Here is a 17,228-nt window from a genome sequence, read left to right on the forward strand (position 1 = left end):
AAAGAAAATATAGGCCTACTTTTAAAAAGACATAATATAGGGGACGCCACCGTTTGCATAATGCCTTACGGTCGCAAAATCGTATCTTATTTGACTTAAAATCTTGAAAATCTTACTTCCTTACTTATGAGGAGAAGAAAAAAAATCGGTGTAATATTGTATATTTACGAAAAGCTTGAATATTGTATATAATCTAACTCCCTACAGCCAGGGGCGTCACTAAAGGGGGGTGTGGAGGTGAGACACCCCCACCTGTCAGGATATTGTCGGTAAAATAGCGCTGCTGTCGGGAAAAAATGAGAAAAGGGGAGGGGAAAAGGGAGCGGGAAAGGGAAAGAAAAGGAAGGAAAAGAAAGGAAAGAAAGGAAAGAGAAGAGGAGAAAGAAAGAGAAAAAAAGAAAAAGAGGAAGGAGAGGAAAGAAAGGAAAAGAAAGAAAGAAAAGAAAGAAAAGAAAGAAAAGGAGCATAAGAAAATAAAGAAAAAAAGAGAAAAGGGAAACAAAAGGAACAGGGGATGAAAGAGAGAAAGAGAGAGCGTCACGCATATCCTGCATTATGCATATCGCGTCTGTTTTCGCCCTGGACGTCGACACGGAGGAGGACCTCGGGCGGAGTATAGCCAATTCCACAGAGTAGACTCTCCCACGGACGATGGCACCGGGCACGGGTACCCCGAGGGGAGGGTTCAGGAGGAGATAGCCGCACCAACTTCGGTCGGCGATCTCATTAAAAAACAATAGAATACAAAGGCTCGCGGAGACGTCGCGCCCCCCCGCGGAGCCTTAGCGTATTACTTAACTCCCGACAAAGGCTCTCCCCCTGCAAAATTGGAGAGAGTTTTATGTAGTTTAAGCTTCTACCAACCACGCCCGTGGACCTTTTATTATTTACACAAAGGTAAAAGTGTATAGCAAGAATCCCTATTCAGTGAAGGATTCATCCTTTTTATGCAGATGCTTCTTCTACCATTCTTGACCAGAAGTGCGTTTCAAACTCAATGATATGGGCATAATCCCATTGAATGTTGTGTCCAGTGTTACGGGTTGTTTTGCTACTTGCTGCCTAATCTGAGGGCTCTGTTGTGGTCTTTAAAAAGAGGTCACAATAGGGGCAGCGCAATTTAAATATCAAGAAATGTATTAGAGTTTTATTTCTAAAATGAAATGAAAGGGATATTTGACAAAAAGGCTTCAGATTGAAGATTCCATCTCTACAGCCAGGGGCGTCGCTAAAGGGGGTGTGGGGTGCGACACCCCTCACCTGTCAGGATATTGTCGGTAAAATAGCGCTGCTGTCGGGAAAAATGAGAAAAGGGGGAGGGGAAAGGGAGCGGGAAAGGGAAAGAAAAGGAAAGGAAAAGAAAGGAAAGAAAGGAAAGAGAAGAGGAGAAAGAAAGAGAAAAAAAGAAAAAGAGGAAGGAGAGGAAAGAAAGGAAAAGAAAGAAAAGAAAGAAAAGAAAGAAAAGGAGCATAAGAAAAAAAAAGAAAAAAAAGAGAAAAGGGAAACAAAATAAACAAGGGATGAAAGAGAGAAAGAGAGAGAGAGAGAGAGAGAGAGAGGGGGGGGGGGGGTACACTATAAACATGACTGACAATGAGAGCGGACAAAATATACAGTTCCTCAGGTAGACAAAGGAACATCCCTTCACTGCTATTATGTAAAAATGTGTAGAACAGGTGTCACATGCATATTCACCTTTTTACATAATAGCAGTGAAGGGATGTTCCTTTGTCTACCTGAGGAACTGTATATTTTGTCCGCTCTCATTGTCAGTCATGTTCATAGTGGTAAGAGCCTGAGAGAAGAGGGTGGGAGTAAGAGAAAGGGGGTATGTTTGGTGGAGTCGCCACGTCGAGGAAGCAATAAAGATACGAATAGATAATATGTTGCTGTGTCGGGTCCGCTGTGTCGGTATTCTTACTCGATCCTCGTATACTATATTTATGTAGAAGTTTGAAGTCGGTGAGATGTATTATGTCGGTCAGCCGGCAATTTTTTTTTCAGACAATGATTACGAGTCGGTACAACGAATCTTCTTCTTAATGAAACGGCAAAGCTTCCGCGCTTCGCGCGGGAGAAAAAAAAACTAAATTCAGACAGGAGTTAAGAGTCGAGAACGGTACAACGAATCGTCTTCTTTCGCTAATATTTTAATGAAACGTCAAAGCTTCCGCGCTTTACGCGGGAGGGGGGAACTGGAAAATAATTTAGCTCCTGGCCCCGGATTTATAGGAATAAATTTGTACACATTGGGACATTGGCATTAATATATTTGTCGGTAATTGGTGGCTTTTTTTTGTCGGTACTCGGTGGCCTCTACTCCCCCCCCCCCCGCCCCACTAAAAAAGCTCTAGCGACGCTCCTGCCTACAGCCCCTTTTTGCCGCTTCCTTCCTTTCCTGAAGGTAAGGGACATGATAGATCAACCCCTTGATGGCAACACTGCTACACCCAGGCGCGTACACAGGGGGGGGGGGGGGGGGGGGGTTTTGAGGGGTTGAACCCCCCCTTTGGTATTTTTATGTGTGTAAACCCCCCTAACCCCCCCCTTTGGCTTTTTTTTTTAATTATAAAAAAAAAAAAAAAAATTATGCCCATGGCTGACCTAAAAAGGTGACCTTACCCCCCCCCCCAACGAAGAAAAATGTCAAATTTTCAAATTTCGAGACCAAAAAAAAAAAAAGTGTCCTCTTACCCCCCCCCCCCCCCCCCCCCCCCCTGCTTATTCAGCGGCTGGCTGAGTCGTTGCGAAATTTTCGGCCCGATTTCAAAATTTGAACCCCCCCCCCCCCCTTGAAAAAATCCTGCGTACGCCACTGGCTACACCCCAACCGCACTCCCTACCCCGTGAAACACAAACAGGCTACGCCATCTATGAACTACTTGGACGAGAATTGTCGGTTATGCTTGTACTACGGAAATACTGGAGGGAGAGTAGGCCGAATGGTTGGACTGATAGGGGGGGGGGGCACGCCTTTTTCTTTATTTGTACAGAAATGTTTTCAATATGTTTTCAATAAATGTTTTTCTACAAATATTCGGGGCCATGTGGCTCCCCTCCCGCCACAGCCGTGGGGTGTCCATTATCAATTATTTCGCTTTCCTTTTAACATTTTGTTTATTGCTTATTTCATTTTCACCCCAACCGCACTCCCTACCCCGTGAAACACAAACAGGCTACGCCATCTATGAACTACTTGGACGAGAATTGTCGGTTATGCTTGTACTACGGAAATACTGGAGGGAGAGTAGGCCGAATGGTTGGACTGATAGGGGGGGGGGGGCACGCCTTTTTCTTTTTTTGTACAGAAATGTTTTCAATATGTTTTCAATAAATGTTTTTCTACAAATATTCGGGGCCATGTGGCCCCCCTCCCGCCACAGCCGTGGGGTGTCCCTTATCAATTATTTCGCTTTCCTTTTAACATTTTGTTTATTGCTTATTTCATTTTCATTTTTTATGAATAGCAACCCTTATCCCGTATAATGAATAGCGGCCCTCATTTCGTATTATGAATAGCGACCCTCGTTCCGTATTATGAATAGCGACCCTCATTTTGTATTATGAATAGCGACCCTCATTTCGCATTATGAATAGCGACCCTCATTCCGTATTATGAAAAGAGACCCTAACTCTATATTATAAAAAGCGACCCTCATTTCGTATAATGAACAGTGAATCTTACTCCTATAATGAACAGCGAACCTCTACTCCTATTATGAATAGCGACCTTCATTACGTATTACGAAAAGCGACCCTCATTTCGTATTATGAATAGCGAACCTCATTTCGTATTATAAATAGTGACCCTACTATGAATAGCGACCCTCTCTTCCTATTATGAACAGCGACCCTCTACTCCTATTATGAATAGCGATCTTCATTCCGTATTATGAATAGCGACCCTCATTTCGTATTATGAATAGCGAACCTCAATTCGTATTATGAATAGTGACACTATTATGAATAGCGACCCCATATTCCTATTATGAATAGCGACCCTCTACTCCTATTATGAATAGCGACCCTCATTTCGTATTATGAATAGCGAATCTCTACTCCTGTTATGAATAGCAAACCTCTCGTCGTATTATGAATAGCGACCCTTTCTCCTATTATGAATAGCGACCCTTTCTCCTATTATGAATAGCGACCCTCTATTCCTTTTATGAATAGCGACCCTCATTTCGTATTGTGAGTAGCGAATCCCTACTCATATTATGAAAAGCGACCCTCATTTTGTATTATGAATAGCGAATCTCTACTCCTGTTATGAATAGCGACCCTCTTGTCGTATTATGAATAGCGACCCTCTCGTCGTATTATGAATAGCGACCCTTTCTCCTATTATGAATAGCGACCCTCTATTCCTTTTATGAATAGCGACCCTCATTTCGTATTGTGAGTAGCGAATCCCTACTCATATTATGAATAGCGACCCTCTACTCCCATTACGAGTAGCGACCCTCATTTCGTATTATGAATAGCGAATCTCTACTCCTGTTATGAATAGCGAACCTCATTTCGTATTATGAATAGCGACCCTCTGGCCGTTTTATGAATAGCGACCCTCTCGTCGTATTATGAATAGCGACCCTTTCTCCTATTATGAATAGCGACCCTCTATTCCTTTTATGAATAGCGACCCTCTATTCCTTTTATGAATAGCGACTCTCTTCTCGTTTTATGAATAGCGACCCTTACGAGTAATGAACCTCATTTCGTATTAGGAATAGCGACCCTCTCGTCGTATTATGAATTGCGACCCTCTACTCCTATTATGAATAGCGACCCTCATTTCGTATTATGAATAGCGAATCTCTACTCCTGTTATGAATAGCGAACCTCATTTCGTATTATGAATAGCGACCCTCTTGTCGTATTATGAATAGCGACCCTCTCGTCGTATTATGAATAGCGACCCTTTCTCCTATTATGAATAGCGACCCTCTATTCCTTTTATGAATAGCAACCCTCATTTCGTATTGTGAGTAGTGAATCCCTACTCATATTATGAATTGCGACCCTCTACTCCTATTACGAATAGCGACCCTCATTTCGTATTATGAATAGCGAATCTCTACTCCTGTTATGAATAGCGAACCTCATTTCGTATTATGAATAGCGACCCTCTTGTCGTATTATGAATAGCGACCCTCTCGTCGTATTATGAATAGCGACCCTTTCTCCTATTATGAATAGCGACCCTCTATTCCTTTTATGAATAGCGACCCTCATTTCGTATTATGAATAGCGACCCTCTCCTTGTTTTATGAATAGCGACCCTCATTTCCTATTATGAATAGCGACCCTCTTCTCGTTTTATGAATAGCGACCCTCATTTCGTATTATGAATAGGGACCCTCATTTCGTATTATGAATAGCGACCCTCTACTCCTATTATGAATAGCGATCCTAATTTCGTATTATGAATAGCGACTCTCTTCTCGTTTTATGAATTACATGCGCATAACCAGTTGTTCCTCAGTGCTCCGTCTCCACTGGTAATTCAGGTGCGATTTCTATTGAAACAATATAGGCATGTTCACATTACTGACCCCAATATACTGATCAGCATGCAACACAAATATCAATGGCGTATCCAACATAGGGTGGCATAGCCCCCCCCCCCGCCCCCCGCCCTCTCCCTGTTTGTATGTACAGGGGAGGGACCTAACGTGGCTGCCCAGATACCTTCCTGTGAGTGGAAATCTACTCATTTTACGGATCGATCACTTCATTTTGGAAATGAATTCACTTAAATCCAATCCAACTTTTAAGTAAGGTCAAGGAGTTTTAGCCTAGTATCTCCTTGATGAGATCCACTCCAAAGTATAGTGGCTTGTATTACTCTTTTGAGAGTGGATTCGACTATTATGAGCTTGGATTTCAACTCCAAAACGAAGTGATCTCTAATATGACTCCTCCAGGATTCCACCTCAGATTGAAAGAGAGAGTTGAGTTCTGGTAATGCAATCACAATGTGAAAGAAACTGTGTGGAAGCGACCGAAAATCATGTAGCACATAATCACCAAAATGATAAGAAATTGGCCCAATATTGGTAATTTTAGCATGAACTGTATATCCAATGTGCATATGGGACTACACAAACTGTTGATATGAATATTTTGGTCCATAACCTTTAGCTGTAACTTGTCTCATTTAGAATATGAGGTTATTTGAAGAGTCATTCTTTTCAGGGGACATTTTTTTTCTATGATACTCTTCCTCACAAACTTTTTTTTTTTTTTTTTTTTAAATCTTTCGATGTAGGCCTTCTCAACCTTTTCTTTAATACGCTGATATCATGCCGAACAATACAGTTGAAAAGTCTAAATTAAATATTACCGAGTGATAGAAGAATTAGTTAATGATAAATAACGATAATCAAATTAGCCCCGCCCCATCTAAAAGAAAGAAAACATATTCTGCAAGCGCAAACGTCTGCGACAAACCGCAAACTATGAACTAAAAGTCTATAATAAACGTTATGGATATAAAGGAATTAGTTAATGATAAATAACGATAACCAAATTGACACCGCCCCAGTTAAAATAAAGAACACAAATTCTGCAAGCAGAAACGTCTGCGACAAACCGCAAACTATGAACATATAAAAATAACGACTGTGAGACTAAATTTAGATCACAAGTGCTGATAACGTTGGAGGTGGAATAAAAAGAAAATGATAACAATCACACTCAACGCTGTTTGTACAATATTATTAGACCTCGTTAATTGCTTTAGATAACAACGAATAAAAGGGGTATCATTATTGATGATGTACAGGTAAAAAAAAAAAAAACTAAAAAAACTAACCAAAGATCTTGTCTGCTAGTTCTTCTGTCGTGTTAAAGATGAAGATATATTTGCCAACGTTTTTTTTATTGACAAATTGATAAACGACAAAAGTTCGTTTCGAAAAAATCAAGTGAGAGTAATGAAAAGTTCAACTACTCAAAGCCCTTTATAGAGAAACTACTCTATAAAGACATTGTAAAGAAATCTTGTGTAATGTGCTGTAGTATACTGGGTGATTTATCTACAGATAAGAAGACCCATCGAACTTTTTGACCCAATTACTTAAATCTAAAAATAAAATGACAAAATTACTTAGAGGAGTAGTTTGTAGAAACTGGTCTCGCAACAATTATGAAGAGTGCATTCATTCATGTAGGCGAGATTGCGTTCGAATTGAAGAGTATCGTTACTTTTGCATGTTCCATTTAGTTTACTTAAAGGGATAGTTGAGTTCTGTTTTCAGACCGCAAATGCCTCTTATTCTTATCTATGACATTTATAGTGCCCTTTTAGAACCTAAAATTGCTATGAAGATCATTTTAGACCCCAAAATGTGTGAAATCTAGCCAATACGATCATACTAATTCAGCTCCACTTTAAAAAAAAAAACAGTGACCGTTAATTAATTATTTATTTAAAAATAACGATACACGAGCCAGCTAATTGTGGGTAATATAGGCAACACGAAAATGCCAACAAAAAAGCCAACATCGGCATTGGCTGAAATACGACTTAAAAGGCGTTATTTCGTTTTTTTTTCAACGGTTTTTTCGTATTTTTTCAAAATATCTAATATTTGTGGTGGTACACAAGTATTAGAAATCGTTATATTTCAGCCGTCTCTGAAACGATTTTGATCAAACAAAGATGATTTTGTCATTTAAATATTATGTTCTTTCAAATTTTACGCTCAGTTTTTCATTATCTCACAAAAAAATATTTTGTGTAGCGCCCTCTGCAACAGAACTCAACTATCCCTTTAATTTGAACATGATCGCATAAACTGTCGAAAAAATATACCTTGGGAAATTTCAAAAGCCTTGTCCATCATATTTGGAAATGTGAGAATATTGTACAAGAAACAAAAGGGTTTTAAATTGCCCTTGAGTTGAATTCTCGAAAGCCTTAGTGATCGGTTTTTTTTTTGTACACGTATGCACTGAAATGTAGGACAAATGTCGAAAAATTCTCCTTGATCATTAATCATTAAGAAAACCTGAAACTATGTTTATCTTTTCATTGTTGCAATTTATTTTGTTGTAATATATCACAAATCTTAAACCATCGTATTAAATCTGAACAAGAGAATAATACACATTCATGAATCCAAGTCTCGCGGTGAACAGGGATATATTCTGAAAATATCCTTGGAAATAAACACATTATTCATAAGAAAGTTGACACTATAAAAAGAAAGATACTCCCAACTTTAATCGCAATACAGCTTAGTTTAGTGAGCATATTCATAATTGAAAAATGTTATTACACCTATGTTATTAGAGTATTTTGGAAGGAATGCCATGGGTGGTCATATCCACGAGTATAGATTGAGCTATCAAGTATCAGGTAAAGATTGAAGATATCTTAGCTAGAAGCTACAGGACTGTAATCAGCGGACACAGCGCACTTGGTCTATCAACACCCCTGTCATTCACCGTAGGCTCTCATCGGCATCACACCTTGTTATCCTCCATACGTGTAGCTATACATGCAGGGGCGTACGCAGGGAAAATTTTGGGGGTCAACCCCCCCCCCCCATACAAAAAAAATTGCTCAAGTGAGGAGGAGGCTCACCCCCCCCCCCCTTCACTGAACGAAATATCGGTCGGCGCGATTTTTCAAATTTTCAAACACCGTCCTTGAAAAAAATGCTACGTACGCCACTGGCTACGTGTAATGGTGTAGCGACTGGGGGCACGGGGGCAATTAAGTGTTCCAACTCGAGTAACGAGGAAATAAGAGGAAAATTATAAGAAGAGAGAGGAAGCAAGCAGAGGCAGAGAGGGGAAGAGGGGGGGGGGGGTACATAAAAAGGAAGACCATATAATCACTTCCAAACGTCATACAGAGTCTTAGGACATGCTATTAGTTAATATTTGTTTAGGGGGAGGAGGACCATTGCCCCCACCCCCTCCCCGTGATGGGGCTCGACCCTCACTCCGCCAATGGCTATGGGCCAAGTTCTTTATTTAAATGTATGACCAATGGTTTAAAATCACACCAAACAACACTTGAGATAGGACCATAACATTTTGAAAGGGAAGGGGGGGGGGGGGGTGTCGGCCGGACCAAATAAACCGACAATCTAGATGACAATTTCTCGAAAATCAAAACCAAAATAATATGAAAGGTGCTTTAACAGCTCTACAGACGAGTAAGCAAAGACGTGATATTAAACAACATCACCATATTTAATTATTACTCTAAATTAATCGAGTCTTGCTTATTGGTGATTTCGTCACTTACAGCTTTCTCTTACCGCGATTGTTGGTCAATTACAATGAATGAAAATTCATTGCTATAATAATTATTTAAATAGGTTTTAATTGCCATTTATGGTACATATTCATCATAAGAAATGTGTTGAGTCATTGCACGGTCGACAAACTTAATATTCCAGCTAAATAAAATGTACCTGGGTCCATTCATTTTAATTGGTTTTGATCTGATTCAATTAATGTCATTATGACGTCTAATGTGCGAGAGTAAACGTCTGCATTTTTAGATTTTTATGTCGCATAAAAATATGATTCAGATATATACTTCACCGTTTACAATACTAACATAAAGTTTGCTCTGTAGAAGCCTAGAAGGGGTAATTTTTAAATCACTGAGGATTATTTCCAGGTCAAACTAAATTTAGAGTCGGAATCCCTGAAACGAAACTAAAAATGATTGTTTCGTCATGTACAAGAGACTTCGAATGAGTCTAGGAATGATTATGAGTGCAATCCTCACGGTCTATTGTATTTCATAGGCTTTTTATATTGTTTAATCCAGCGATGCTATATTTTGCCTGTACATCGATTGTAGGTGTCTTCTTCTTCAGTGGTTATACATTATCCTTGTCATTTCATATGAAATACTGCTCCATATTTGACAACGAGAGAGTCTGGTAGAAGTAGGCTCTTCTTCGAGACTTTACGGACTTGTGCCCAAGTGTCAAATTAGAGTCTGCTTCTCGAGACTAGTATAACATGTTTTGGATGTGTGTACCGCCCTCAATCACGAGCCAGGCGAGAACGAACGACCAGCAATTAATTGGTGCACTGGTTATCGGCGAGTACGGGTGCAAAGCAGTTACACCGAGATAATCTTTCTAAAAATACAGTGTGAATACATTCTCGTCAACATGCTAGCAAATATTTGATCAACGCTTTTAGCCCAGGATTTCTACATTTAGACCAAATACACAGCTGAGTTTAAGCTGTTATTTAGTTATTATTATCTGGTTATTGTTTGTTTACGATTGTGATCATATTTTGGGATATTTGTGTAAGCTGTATTTAGACTTGAACGTGGAGTGATCAAGACATCTTTAGCGATAAGCTGTTGATCTTCTTTGTTTTATTTTCAAATCGCTGGATTTTTTCGTTATCAGACGATTAACTTGGATGATAACATGTTGATATATAAATCTGATGCGATGTGTGGCGATTCGAACTGTCGAAGCGACGACCGAGCACAGTTGAATGCGGGAGAAATCGTCACCGTTTCCGACACCGTTTGCTTTCATTGTCGAAAGACACGGAGAAAATTCCGGAGAGTATTTTCCTACCTGCGCTCTCATCTGAAGCCGAAGAGAATTAAGCAAACATACTGTTCATCGATATCCACATCGTCGTCGACGTCGTCGCACACATCCAAGATGATAGACAAGAAAGTTGTGCTGTTCGATCTCGGAGGCGTGATCGTGACTCCGCCCCAAAGAGCGCTCTTGAAATACTGTGAGGAGGCAGGACTTCCAAGGTAAAGTTTCCAAAGTTTTGCTTAAGTTAACTGGACAATAAAGAATGAGGATGGAGGGAATAAAGTGATTGGGGTAGATGGGGAAAGAGATTGAGTGAGTGAGAGAGAGAGAGAGAGAGAGAGAGAGAGAGATAGAGAGAGAGGAAGAAATATAAATAGAGGGAGAGAGCAAGTCTTGTATTTATTATTTAGTATGATATTACGAAATCAACAATGTCGATAACATAATAATTCATCATAACTTGTATAGGGCCTATATATTTCTTCTATTTCATAACGTTTTTTTACCCTTCCACCATTTTATATTTGCATGTCGTTTTTCATCAAAAGCACCTTACGGTTTCTTGCTGTTCAAACCAGTCTGAATTGGCATCTCACTCATTTCATCATTTCTAGATGCGATAGTTATGCAAACAATTTCTCTTGTTTTGTTTGTGGACCCTCCAAGGCTTTACAATGTAACCGAAGTGGAGGATATTTTAATGGCGTTCATAAAATTCCACCAGTGATGGTCACTTGTAGAGCTATTTGTTCGTTAAAAAACAAAAAAATGACACCAAAAAGATATGAGAGGTCAACAAGTTGCAACATTATTGCTGGTATTACAGTCTTATGTAAGGGCATAAATCTGATGCGATGTGTGGCGATTCGAACTGTCGAAGCGACGACCGAGCACAGTTGAATGCGGAGAAATCTTCATCGTTTCCGACACCGCTTGCTTTTTCATTGTCGAAAGACACGGAGAAAATTCCGGAAAGTATTTTCCTACCTGCCCTCTCATCTGAAGCCGAAGAGGGGTAAGCAAACATACTGTTCAGTGTTCATCGATATCCACATCGTCGTCGACGTCGTCGCCCACATCCAAGATGATAGACAAGAAAGTTGTGCTGTTCGATCTCGGAGGTGTGATCGTGACTCCGCCCCAAAGAGCGTTCTTGAAATACTGTAAGGAGGCAGGACTCCCAAGGTAAAGTTTCCAAAGTTTTACTTTACTGGAAAAAAAGAATGAGGATGGAGGGAATAGAGAGATTGGGGTAGATGGGGAAAGAGAGTGAGTGAGTGAGTGAGTGAGAGAGGGAGAGAGATAGAGGAAGAGAGAGGGAGAGAGAGAGAGAGAGAGAGAGAGAAAGGGAGAGAGAGAGAAAAAAGAGAGAGAGAGATGGGGGGGGGGGGAGAGAGAGAAAGAAAAAAGGGGAGTGGGTGAGGAGAATGAGGAGAGGAAGAGGAGAATCTTCAGTAATACTGATAGGAAACTTAGCATAAGAATATAAATTAAGGAATAGAGCAGTAGAATATAAGTTGCAATGGCAGAAACTCTTTATTCAATATGATATTGCGAAATCAAGAATGTCGATAACCTAATAATTTATCATAACTTGTATAGGACCTATATTTTTCTTCTTTTTCACAACATTCTGACCCTTCTTCCGTTCTATATTTGCATGTTTTTTTTTTCATGAAAAACGCCTTTCAGGTTCTTGCTGGTCAAACCATGCATGGTACCAGTCTGAAATTGGCATCTCATTAATTTTTATCATTTCTAGATGCGAAAGTTATGCAAACAATTTCAAGAACATCTTGTTTTATTCGTGGACCCTCCAAGGCTTTACCATGTAACCGAAGAGGAGAATGTTTTAATGGCGTTCATAAAATTCCACCAGACACTTGTTGTAGAGCGGCCATTTATCCTTATAAAACAAATGACACCAAAACGATATGAGAGGTTAAAAGGTTGCAACATTATTGCAAAAAAAAATGTCATGATTTTAATAGTGGATAAGTCAAGAATTTTATATCGAAATGGATCCGGTGCGAATTTCAGCCAGAATTAATGTCTTTACCCAATTTCGCACTTCCCGATCTTTGCTCAGAATTAAGAGAAATGGGGACCTGTAGCTGATAGGATGGCAATCACCATTGTGAATAGCGGCAAACGTACAAACTGTAGGTAGAATACTCCGCGGGGAGTGAAGAGGAACAAAAACTACAAAAGTTGTAAAATGTGCATTAGTTTTATCAATGAGTATTATCTTGAAACCAATACAACACCTCAACGAATTACCCAAAGTCTTTTTCTTTCACACCAGAAAGGAAGAAGTGTACAGCAAGCACTATAGAGAAAGACGGAGTGGTATATACAAGTTTTTACTTTATAGTATGAATTAAAATCGAGAATCAGTTTCCTAGATACATATATGTGTCGATCGATGGGTGGCTGATCCTCGCGCTTGATTAGTTTAAAGTAATCTTCTATTAATAGAAAATCCACCACCTTCGCCCTTTTCGGTTGGTAAAAAAATATTGATTTGGGTAGATAATTGCAGCTCTGGCCCTGCTCTTCTCTTAGAATGAAAATAAAAAGAATTTCGACCGAGAAAAAAACAACAACAACCAACAATCAATTAATCCTCATCCCTAGGTTGATGCAAATAGAAAGCAGTGTATCTGGAAAATAAGACGAATATATTATTGATTAATGTGCTTTGACAAATAGACAGCGGCGACGCTTGATAAAAATCTCACAATAAAACAAATTGTGAGGTCACATAAGATCATCTCAGCAGGACAAAATTATAATCATGATAATAATAGCCTATAACATTTTGGTTTGGTTGGAGTTATTTTCCTTGTAAAATTGCGCACATATGAATTAACATAACAAAATAATAATAATACCAAATATGTAAAAGAATATGACTGGAATTCGCTATTCAGAAATCATAAATGACTCTGTTCGTCCGAGAGGTCCAGAAAACCTCTGTAGGAAGGGCCTCATGCTGTTGTTGCTAGTGTTGTTGACCGCTGCTCTTTATGGATTTGCTTTTGTAAAAGTTAGATTTAATGGCATAAATTTGTTTGTATCTCATGGCACGACACCGGCTCATTGTACTTTTAGTGAGATTATAGATACAGAAAAAGAGAACGACGGGAGTCGATTTATTTTAAATCAAAGTGCACAAAACCCCTTCAATATCCATCAAAAGCATTACATTGGATTCAGTCTTGTATACAAGTTAATAAATCTTAAAAGATAAGAGGTAAGGATTGAAGAGGAGTGGGGGGGGGGGGGGGGGGGGTTCGTTCAGTGTATTTTGAAGCGATGAGCATGTTGTGCCTTAATCAACAAAGTGAATGTCAAATAGACCTATCTTGTAGAAAGGAAAGGAGGCAAGGATTTGTTGGGCGGGCTGGCTGTTTGATATATTTTGGAGAATATTGGGGTGAAGGGCGTATACCATCGCAACGTGCATTTTGTTGAGTCTTATAGAAAGAAAAGGTGTAAGGAAGGGATAGAGTGGGGGGGGGGGGGTGATGGTAATAAACTTAAAGTGATCTCCCTGCTAGAGTTTGTGTACTATGGGAGGAAATGGCTGGCCTGAGAAAGGTGTGTTAGATATCACTCCATGAACGGAAGCTCCGGCTGCAGCCTTGTGTAATTGGACGAAATAAGAATTGACTCGAATAACCTTTCGGTAGACAGGAGAAATAGACGACGATGAAGGTGAGGGAGACAGAGGGGTATGGGGAGGGGGAAGAAATGAGAGAAAGAGAGAGGGAGGGGAAGGGGTGGTAAGGCAAAGATGATAAAACAATAGAAAGATTGACATATATAGGGGAGAGAGGGAAAGAGAGAAAGGGGAGGGGGAGCGGAGGAGAGAGAGAGAAAAAGGTAAGGGGTAGTGAGGCAAAGAGGATAATACAATACATAGAGAGAGACAAACAGTCTAACAGACAGACTAAAATACAGTTAAAAGACATGAGCAGAACGGAAAAAGGAAGAGAGAGAGAGAAATGCAGAGTCATAAAGAAAAAGAACCTAGGAAGAGAGAGAGAGAGACAGACAGACAGACATACAGACGGGAGAGGGAGACAGAGAGACAGACAGACGAGAGAGAGAGACAGAGAGAGACAGAGGGATATGAATGACGGGGGAGGGGGGGGGGGGGGTTATGAAAGAAACATTAGATCGAAAGAAAGAAGAGGTAAAAATATGGAGGTCATCCTGTACATGTAACTAGTTTTTCAGCATGACTGTGTCACTGTCCGTTTGACTTCAATTGCCCATACCTTTCTAATACAGGTTGTTGCGATGAAAGATCGATGATGCTAAGTGAAGTCCTATGACTTCATCCCATTCCCATGGTATTTAAATTACATTCATACGAAATGTGAAATCCTGTAGCGCGGGAGATCCGCCATTTGTCATGTATTTACGGCTTCCAACTTCATATCCGCGCCCTTTCAAAATAATGTACCAATGCACAGAAGACCGATTCCAGACAAATTTGTCATGTTCCTGATAATGTCTTGTTTCTCAACCATGGTATTTGCAACAAGAAAAAAATAATGTTCAGGAATTTGTATAACCTAATTGTCATCAGTTCTGTAATTCCTTGTAAACGTGAACTAATAATAAGGCGCTCCAATACTACCCGGCTCGCTAACTTTTCAGTCCTCACAGCATTCAAGGAATACCTTCATACCGGTACACGTTTAAACACCTGGGTGCAGAGTGGCAAATGTAGAATAGTGTCTTGCCTAATGACACTAGTGCTGTGGCGAAACTCGAACTGCGAACCATGCGATCCACAGTCCAACGACGTATCCATTAGAATGGAAAAGAGACCCAAAAGAACAAGAACAATGAGAAATTTAAGAAAACGAATTCTTAGAAACAAGAAGAGGGTTGACGTAGGTGAAAACGGATTTAAAAAAAAATTGTAGTATAAGGGAACTAAACACTGGTGTGACAAATTGTCACCTGGCACGATTTCTCGAGATTTTCTTCGAACTTTCACACCGCGTGATATAAACTTTTCAACAATTCTCAACTTTATCCGAAACAATATTTTCTAAATTTAGAAGGCAGAGTGCATAGAAGTTCCGAAATAGTTATGATATCCACAAGACACTTGCTTGATAGCATCTTTGCGATTTATTTTATTTTCATTCTCCCTTCCTCCCTAAGCCATGTTTACCTTTCTTTGCAATATTTTTGACTCTGTGGGAGGCAGAATAAAGGAGCCTATATAAGGTAAAATGTCACTTATCAGATCCTTAGCCGGATTTGTCGGTTCCGTAGCTTAAATATAAGGAGGAGGTTCTGAAATACATTCCCATGGCAACGTAGCTGACAACAAAACAACTGAGTAAAGATCACAAAAAAGAATGTCTACGGGTTTCAAGATTAATAGTAATGGCATGCATTAGAAACGCAAGAAAGCTCTCGTATGCAGAGCAACATTGGTGCCCGTTGAACACGAGGCGTGATTTGCTGACGTAGTATTAACGTAGTACTGCGTTAGCGATTGGCGCAGCCATTGACTCGTCACGTGAGAATGACGGTGTACAAAAAGTGAATGCAAAACGAACGCTAAAAGCAATGAATTGAATTGCTAGAGCAAGCATTAACTGTCTTCGTGAGCTTGACTAGCGGAGGTAATATCGCAATTTAGATGATGATTCGTGTGCAGGTCTGACACAGATAGTTGGAACTGTATCTCTATTATTTTTTGTAAGGATGGGCTGGAGAAAAATGAATGCGTACCCATGGTTGCGATATAAAAAGGAATATTTTGAATATAAATAATTCGTTATGCTGATCGGAGTTACCAATTTGCTTTGTGTAATATTACCCCCAACGGATACAACGCATCGTGTCCCTTATACCATTGATGAGAAAACGACTGTGATCGAACCATCCTCAAGCTTTGCCAAAATCATTCAAAATTTTGAAGACTGCTGGAAGCATATCTAGGGACTACAGAGAAACAGAACACGCCATCTCTCAGAGGAAATCGATATGACGAATATGAGTTCAACCATTCACCCCTCCCTGTTACCCTATTGCAAGAAATCCCAGGGAGCCCCCAAAAACAATTATCGAAAATTGCTTCAAGCACGGCTCCGCGCCCGATGGTCGTCCCATTCAGCTTTGACGGAAAACCACATTTCTATTTTGTACGTTATATCATACTGCTTGCCGAATACTATGTTGTGGATATTAGGGACGCGAGAGGAAGGGGGAGATTTTAGGAAGTTGATAAAGTTGACAAGAAGCCCCTCGAAATTGTTTATCTAAAAAATTGATCAGTGATTAATACGGGAAGGAGAACAGAACAGCAGGGGGGATCACTTCATATTATCATGCCAGCGTCGTTGATGTGTCGATTCTTTAGTAGCTAAAATTAGCGGGAAAAGTGAGTGAGAGAGAGTGTGAGAGAGAGAGAGAGAGAGAGAGAGAGAGAGAGAGAGAGAGAGAGAGAGAGAGAGAGAGAGAGAGAGAGAGAAATACTATGACTATTGCGTGAGTAGATAAGAGGCGGATTTGCCTAAAAGATCTGCTGTTCGTCATGAAACGATATAATTGTAATGATAATCCCTTTGATTTCAGCTATGAAATATAGCTACTGCGTTGAGCAAGATTAATGAGTGATTACGTTGCACGCTAATGCAA

General features: G+C 39.9%; 1 protein-coding gene across 5 annotated transcripts in view; it reads left to right on the forward strand.

The window, feature by feature from the left end:
* Window positions 1-10,427: 10,427 nt before the first annotated feature.
* The window catches only part of eh2 (soluble epoxide hydrolase-like protein 2), a 52,888-nt gene continuing 46,087 nt past the window's right edge, over window positions 10,428-17,228 (forward strand). For 3 of the 5 annotated variants that reach the window (XR_004063325.1, XM_011663212.2, XM_030980172.1), the window contains exon 1: window positions 10,430-10,771. Coding sequence is in view for 4 of the 5 variants with exons in the window: in XM_011663212.2 (XP_011661514.2) it covers window positions 10,449-10,771 (323 nt within the window). In the remaining variant the exon portion in view is untranslated. 5 annotated transcript variants of the gene reach the window in all.

Source organism: Strongylocentrotus purpuratus, unplaced genomic scaffold (genome assembly GCF_000002235.5).
Source record: "Strongylocentrotus purpuratus isolate Spur 01 unplaced genomic scaffold, Spur_5.0 spur5_scaffold_11, whole genome shotgun sequence".
NCBI lineage: Eukaryota > Metazoa > Echinodermata > Echinoidea > Camarodonta > Strongylocentrotidae > Strongylocentrotus > Strongylocentrotus purpuratus.